The 8,043-nt window shown below is 46.7% G+C and overlaps 1 protein-coding gene across 4 annotated transcripts in view; it reads left to right on the top strand.

Moving 5' to 3' along the window:
• Nucleotides 1-422: 422 nt before the first annotated feature.
• Nucleotides 423-8,043, top strand: part of TRIP4 (thyroid hormone receptor interactor 4) — a 41,421-nt gene continuing 33,800 nt past the window's right edge. For all 4 annotated transcript variants that reach the window (XR_003759844.2, XM_029066038.2, XM_007666268.3 and 1 more), the window contains exons 1-3: nucleotides 423-600; nucleotides 1,920-2,089; nucleotides 3,905-4,041. Coding sequence is in view for 3 of the 4 variants with exons in the window: in XM_029066038.2 (XP_028921871.1) it covers nucleotides 461-600; nucleotides 1,920-2,089; nucleotides 3,905-4,041 (447 nt within the window). In the remaining variant the exon portion in view is untranslated. The remainder of the gene's footprint in view (nucleotides 601-1,919; nucleotides 2,090-3,904; nucleotides 4,042-8,043) is intronic.

Raw genomic sequence — 8,043 nt, 5'->3', positions numbered from 1 at the left:
TTATTATAAAGAGTGGGAGCCCCACGTGGGACCACCCGGTGACCTTGTATCTCCCCCAGCGCTTAGGATAGAGCTTGGCACATAGGGATGGTCTCTGTTGCCAAATTGTCCATTCCAAGCGCTTAGTCCAGTGCTCTGCACATAGTAAGCGCTCAATAAATACGATCAAATGAATGAATAATAAGCGCTGAACCAACGCCATCATCATCATTATTGTGATTATGGCGCACTACAGTGAGGCTTGTTGCCAGGCCTCGGCGGGAGCCCCTTTGGGCGCCGGAACGTTGTGGAGCGGGCTCTTGTTTCCGGGGGGGCGGCGAGCGGCGGCGGCCCTATTGGCGGTGCATCTTCTTTCCGGGGGCGGCCCCTTTGGGCGCCGGAACGTTGTGGAGCGGGCGCTTGTTTCCGGCGGGCGGGGAGCGGCGGCGGCCCGCGGGCCCGGCTGCTTCCGGTGGGGAAGATGGCGGCCAGGGCGGCCGCGGCCGGAGCGGTGGCGGAGGAAGAGGAGGAGGACATGGAGGCCCGCGGTCTCCTCCGGGCCTGGAGCATGCAGCAGTTGCGAGACACGTTCGGCCTGGACGTCAGCGAGGAGATTGTGCAGTGAGAGCCGGCCGGCCGCCCTCTTTAAGGACGGCCTCCCTTCATTCATTCATTCATCCATTCATTCATCGATTCATTCATTCATCGATTCATTCATTCATTCATTCAGTAGTATTTATTGAGCGCTGACTAGGTGCAGAGCACTGGACTGAGCGCTTGGAATGGACAATCCCAATAGAGAAGCAGCGTGGCTTAATGGAAAGAACCCGGGCTGGGGAGTCAGAGGTCGTGGGTTCGAATTCCGACTCCACCGCTTTCATTCATTCAATAGTATTTATTGAGCGCTGACGAGGTGCAGAGCACTGGACTAAGCGCTTGGAATGTCCAATTCGGCAACAGATAGAGACAGTCCCTGCCCATTGACGGGCTCACAGTCTAATTGGGGGAGACAGAGAGACAAAAACAACAGCAATAAATAGAATCAAGGGGATGGACACCTCATTAACAAAATAAATAGGGTAATAAAAATATATACAAATGAGCACCGTGCTGAGGGGAGGGGAAGGGAGAGAGGGAGGAGCAATAAATAGAGTCAAGGGGATGTACATCTCATGCTGGGTGACCTTGGGCAAGTCACTTCACTTCTCTGGGCCTCAGTTCCCTCATCTGGAAAAATGGGGATTAAAAACTGTGAGCTCCACGTGGGACAACCTGATGACCCTGTATCTACCCCAGCGCTTAGAACAGTGCTCTGCACGTAGTAAGTGCCTAACAGCAGCGTGGCTCAGTGGAAAAGAGCCTGGGCTTCGGAGTCAGAGGTCATGAGTTTGATTCCCGGCTCTGCCACTTGTCAGCTGTGTGACTGTGGGCGAGTCACTTCACTTCTCTGGGCCTCAGTTCCCTCATCTGTAAAATGGGGATTAACTGTGAGCCTCATGTGGGACAACCTGATTACCCTGTATCTCCCCCAGAGCTTAGAACACTGCTTTGCACATAGTAAGCACTTAACAAATACCAACATTATTAACATTATTAATTACAATTCGGCAACAGATAGAGACCAGCCACAGACAGTTAAATGTAGAGACCAGCCACAGACAGGTGGCAGAGCCGGGATTTGAACCCACGACCTCCAACTCCCAATTCCAACTTCTTTCCACTGAGCCACGCCGTTTTGATGAATCGACTTGTGCCGATGTGGATGGTGTTGTATCCAGAACAGCTCTGTATTGTGGGAAGAACATTTCCTAATAGTAGTCCAAACATATCCATTACATCCACGTTACTTAATGAAGATACATAACAATGGAAATGACTGCACACTCTTAATATGTAAAATAGTTGACAAAAACCTCCATCGGCTGTTTTCCCTCTTCTAGGTATGTATTGTCGATCGAGAATGCTGACGAGATCCGCGAGTACGTCACCGATCTCCTTCAAGGAAACGAGGGTAAAAAGGGGCAGTTCATAGAAGAGCTCATAACTCGGTGGCAAAGAAATGGTCAAAGATCGTTTTCCGACCCTCCTCAGATGTACCGAAAAAAGGATGGTGAGTCAGATAAATGGTAAACTGAATAATAATAATAACAGTTATGTGCCAGACACTCTACTAAGTGCTGAGATAGAAGATAAGCAGTTTGGACACCGTCCCTGCCCTGCACAGGGCTCACAGTCTTAATCCCCATTTTACAAATGAGGTAACTGAGGCACAGAGTCTTGCCCAGAGTCACACAACTGACAAGAAGCTGAGCCGGGACTAGAACCCAGGACCGCCTCCTCCAATTGAAGCACTGTGGGTGAATTTCCAGAGACACATTTTCAGAGGCAAGCAACTTTTGCTGCCCTCATAAAAAATAAAGCCAGTCCTAAATCCTCACTATATTTTTCAATTCAGGTCTAACTGTTAACGTCAAGTAAACCTGACTTCCTTGAAAGGTAATAATAATGTTGGTATTTGTTAAGTGCTTACTATGTGCAAAGCAGTGTTCTAAGCGCTGGGGGAGATACAGGATAATCAGGTTGTCCCACATGAGGCTCACAGTTAATCCCCATTTTACAGATGAGGGAACTGAGGCACAGAGAAGTGAAGTGACTTGCCCACAGTCACACAGTTGACAAGTGGCAGAGCCAGGTTTCGAACCCATGACCTCTGACTCCCCAGCCCGGGCTCTTTCCACTGAGCCATGCTGCTTCTCAAAGATGCCTTTTTTCCCATGAATTTAAAGGAATAGCTTATAAGGTGTTGGAAGCAGCGTGGCTCAGTGGAAAGAGCCCAGGCTTGGGAGTCAGAGGCCATGGGCTCGAATCCCGGCTCTGCCACTTGTCAGCTGTGTGACTGTGGGCAAGTCACTTCACTTCTCTGGGCCTCAGTTACCTCATCTGTAAAATGGGGATGAAGACTGTGAGCCTCACGTGGGGCAACCTGATGACCCTGTACTCCCCCAGCGCTTAGAACAGTGCTCTCCACATGATAAGCACTTAACAAATACCAACATTATTATTATTATTATTTTTGGTTTTTCTTTGTTAGGCATTTACTGTGTGTGTCAAACACGGTTATAAGCCCTGAAATAGGTACAAGTTAATTAGATTGGACACAATCCCTATCCCACATGGGGTTCACGGTCTAAGTAGGAGGGAGAACAGGAATCCCCACTTTGTAGATGAGGAAACTGAGGCATAGAGAAGTTAAATGATTTATCCAAGGTTACACAGCAAGTAATTGACAAAAGCGGGATTAAGACCCAGGTCCTTCTGACGTCTAGACCAGTGGTCTCTCCATTAGGCCACGCTGCCTCTCAGCTCACATTTCACCTATAAATGTAGTTAAATACCGTCAAGTAAGCATTTTCCAAAAGTGTGCTGACCTGTTTCAAGGTCTGGTGCTTGAAATCCTTTTTATGTAGAGAAGCGAAGATTTAATTACAAGGTACAATGTAAATCCTAAACTAGATGACTAATCATCTATCCCTTTTAGTTAAACTTGGGTTCTGAAGTAATAATTAGGAATATTTTGGTGTGCTTCTAGGTTTGGATCTTGATTCTATTTATCGTGATGATGTTGTTTTTGTCCATCTGTCTCTCCCTAATGTGAGCCAGTCATGGGGCAGGGATGGTCTCTGTTGCCGAATTGTCCATTCCAAGCGCTTAGTACAGTGCTCTGCACATAGTAAGCGCTCAGTAAATACTGTTGAACGAATGGATCAGCAAAAACTTAGGTTTTAAAACAACAGTTCAGGTTTAATTCTCGTTTGAAGAAAAACAGTTTGTGTTTAATCCTCCATCTGATGGCTAAGTGGCAACACTTTTAGAGTATTTCTTTGCCAAACATTAGTGTGACTCATCTTTTTGTGTGACCCTTTAGAAGTTTCAGATGGACAGAGACCTGGGGACCTGTTGAAGAAGGGTAGACGCAAAGGGAGAAACAGGCAGGAAGCGCCTGCGTTTGTCGAACCTGACTGTGCCGTAGAGGAAGTCAAAACGCCCTTTGATTTGGCTAAGGTGAGTGCCTGTTGAGGGAATAAGCGTGGCCAGAGAAACACAAATGCGAGATGGTGCTGAAAGGAATAGGCCACGAAGAAGACCAACGGACCCCACTTGGTCAAAAATGGCACTTAGTCTACCAGGAGGATCCTCGTATATGACGGGGCCTGGGTTGGGGGGAACGATTTCTGTATCACGGAACCTGCCAAGTCCATCATTCTGATCAGATCGAGGTGGCACCTGACTCTTTGTGACGAGAAGAGGCACAGATTCATAAAACAAGCACAAATGAGGATGTGGATGGGAAACTTAATAATAATAATGTTGGTATTTGTTAAGCGCTTACTTTGTGCCGAGCACTGTTCTAAGCGCTGGGGTAGACACAGAGGAATCAGGTTGTCCCACGTGGGGCTCACAGTCTTAATCCCCATTTTTACAGATGAGGGAACTGAGGCACAGAGAAGTTAAGTGACTTGCCCACAGTCACACAGCTGACAGGTGGCAGAGCTGGGATTCGAACCCATGACCTCTGACTCCAAAGCCCGGGCTCTTTCCACTGAGCCACGCTGCTTCTCTAAGGAGACTTCAAGGAGGATAAAGGTGTTAGCGTAGATCCAGGATGCGAAGAGTTGCTTTCTTCATTTTTATTATAAAAATAATTATAATAATCTTGGTATATGTTAAGCACTTACTGTGTGCAGAGCACTGTTCTCAGCGCTGGGGAATACAAGGTGATCAGGTTGTCCCACGAGTGGCTCACAATCAATCCCCATTTTCATTCATTCACTAGTATTTATTGAGCGCTTACTATGTGCAGAGCACTGTACTAAGCGCTTGGAATGTACAAATCGGCAACAGATAGAGACAGTCCCTGCCCTTTGACGGGCTTACTGTCTAATCGGGGGAGACGGACAGACAAAAACAATGGCAATAAATAGAGTCGAGGGAAAGAACATCTCATTAAAACAATGGCAAATAAATAGAATCAGGGTGATGTACATCTCATTAAACAAAATAAATAGGGTGATGAAGATATATACAGTTGAGCGGACGAGTACAGTGCTGAGGGGATGGGATGGGAGATGGGGAGGAGCAGAGAGAAAGGGGGGAGGAGAAGGTTTAGCTGCAGAGAGGTGAAGGGGGGTGGTAGAGGGAGCAGAGGGAAAAGAGGGGAGCTCAGTCTGGGAACTGAGGCACAGAGAAGTTAAGTGACTTGCCCAAAATCACACAGCTGGCAAGTGGCAGAGCCGAGATTCGAACCCATGACCTCTGACTCCCAAGCCCGGGCTCTTTCCACCGAGCCACGCTGCTTCATTTTTAGAGATGAGGTATAGAAAGGAACACCACCAAAAATGAATCATTTCAAAGTTCTCTGCGCGCTCTAGCTCTTCTTCTCCCATCTCCTCCAAGACGCTTTCTCCAATGAAGCCATCTTTTTCCCCTACTCCCTCTCCCTTTTGTGTTTTGTATAATAATAATGGTATTTGTGAAGCACTTACTGTGTGCTGAGCACTGTTCTAAGCACGGGGGTAGATACAGGGTAATCAGATTTTCCCACCGGGGGGTGGGCTCACAGTTTTAATCCCCATTTTACAGATGAGATAACTGAGGCACAGAGAAGTTAAGTGGCTTGCCCAAGGTCATACAGGCGATGAGTGGCGGAGGCGGGATTAGAACCCACGACCTCTGACTCCCAAGCCTGGGCTCTTTCCACTAAAGCCGTGCTGTACTCATCAAATACTTGATACTTACCCCACCTTAAACCCCATAGCACTTATGTTCATATCAGAAGCAGCACGACCTAGGGGATAGAGCACGGGCCTGGGAGTCAGAAGGTCACGGATTCTAGTCCTGACTCTGCCGCTTGTCTGGTCTGTGACTTTGGGCAAGTCACTTGACTTCTCTGGGCCTCAGTTCCCTCATCTGTAAAATGGCGATGAAAGCTATGAGCCCTATATGGGGCAGGGACTGTGCCAACCCAGTTATCTTATATCTACCCCAGCGCTTAGAATAGTGCCTGGCACATAGCACTTAACAGATACAATAATTATTATTGTCTTTACTTATTTTCATGCCTTCTTTCCTTCTAGCCTGAGAACTCTTTGTGGACAGGGAACATGTCTACCAACTCCATTATATTGTACTCTCCCAAGTGCTGATTATAATGCTCTACAATTAGTTGTATATATTGAGTGCTTACTGTGTGCAGAGCACTGTTCTAAGCACTTGAGAGAGTATAGTATAACAGAGTTGGTGGGTACGTTCCCTGCCCACAGTGATTTGACAGCCTAGACGGGAGGACAACAGACATGAATATAAATAAATATCTTTTGGATACATACCAAGGTGCTGTGGGGCGGAGGGTGGGAAGACGGAAAGGTGTAAATCCATGTGCAAGGGTGACACGGAAAGGAGTGGGGAAGAAGAAAGACTCAGTGTTGATTTCATTCATTCAGTCAATAGTATTTATTGAGCGCTTACTATGTGCAGAGCACTGTACTAAGTGCTTGGAATGTACAGTTTGGCAACAGATAGAGACAATCCCTGCGCATTGACGGGCTCACAGTCTAATCGGGGGAGACAGACGGACAAAAAACAAGACAACTTAATCACATTAAATAGAATCAAGGGGTTGGACACCTCATTAACGAAATAAATAGGGTAATAAAAATATAGACAAATGAGCACAGTGCTGAGGGGAGGGGAAGGGAGGGGGGAGGAGCAGAGGGAAAGGGGGATGAAGCAGAGGGCGGAGAGGGAGCCAGAGATTTGATTCTCTGTGCCCTATTCTACTGGGTGATATGCTCTATTTCCAAGTCCTTCAAGCAGAGGCAGATTGGGAAGTAGAATGGTTGAAGAAACACCTCTTGAAACAGCCGGGTCGGTGTGAGTCAAGTACATTTCCCGAGAGGCTTTTCGACACAACCGCCCGGGACAAATTTAACCTTTTGCGTCAGACCAGGATTTGGGATGAGAAAGAATGTCATTCCAACAGGAGAATTGTTTGCGGAGTCATTCGCAATGTGCCACTCCTCCTGCCCCATGAAAATTATTTCAGTAGGACCGCCTGATGGGTAAATAGCATTTTGGATTCTGTTGGCCCCCAGCCTCCTTTCCCCCGTTCCTGGCAAGCCCTCTGGGATGTATTTAGAATCCAAGCAGAATGGCAGCCCGGTACGGAGAATAGCATAGAATTCTCCACCACCCCCAAGAAGCAGCTGTCAGTTTGGGGGATTATTTATTTTTTTTTAAATGGCATTTTGTTGAACGCTTACTATGTGCCAGGCACTATACTAAATGCTGGGGTAGATACAAGCTAATCAGATTGGGCACAATCAGATCTCCAGACTTTCAGTTCAATCAGGAGATTGGTATCCATTCAGAATAATGCAGTCACGTGGTAACAAATGCCATTTGTTCAGACTCAAAAACATGGTTTGTTAAAACGTGACAAAAACCCCCGCCTTCGTCCTCTTGGTCTTCTTGGTCGCACTTAGAGCAGCCACAGGCTACTTGACGTACAGAGTAGCCTCCTCTTGAAACTTCACAAGAGAAAAGCTGTGGGTTACTTCCGAGTTTTTCATTCACATTTTAGCTGTAGTTGATCATTTGGATCACCTGTTAGATTTGGCGTCCTCATTGCAGGCATTACAAAAAATAAAACATTTTTGGAGGTTAGAGAGGAGAAAGAGAAATGCTGTGGACTTCAAGCATGCAATCCTGATCATTTTTATTCATTCATTCATTCAGTTGTATTTGTTTACTACATGCAGAGCACTGTATTAAGCGCTTCGAATGTACAATTCAGCAACAGAGACAATCTCCCTAAACGGGGGAGGCATTTTTAATATTTTTAATAAACTATGGCACACATAGTCCTTACAAAGTAATTTCTCAAAAATGTATGCTTGCAGCATTTGACTTCTTTTAAAATCCCAAACAAGTATTGATCTGTCCCCCGGCAGATACGAGCAGCGTGTGGCTCTTGTTGATGCTGAATGGAAGGGTCGGGTGAGGCAG

Source organism: Ornithorhynchus anatinus, chromosome 5 (genome assembly GCF_004115215.2).
Source record: "Ornithorhynchus anatinus isolate Pmale09 chromosome 5, mOrnAna1.pri.v4, whole genome shotgun sequence".
NCBI classification, from domain to species: domain Eukaryota; kingdom Metazoa; phylum Chordata; class Mammalia; order Monotremata; family Ornithorhynchidae; genus Ornithorhynchus; species Ornithorhynchus anatinus.
Note: the sequence above shows the minus strand (reverse complement) of the source record. Positions and strands in the feature narration are given on the sequence as shown.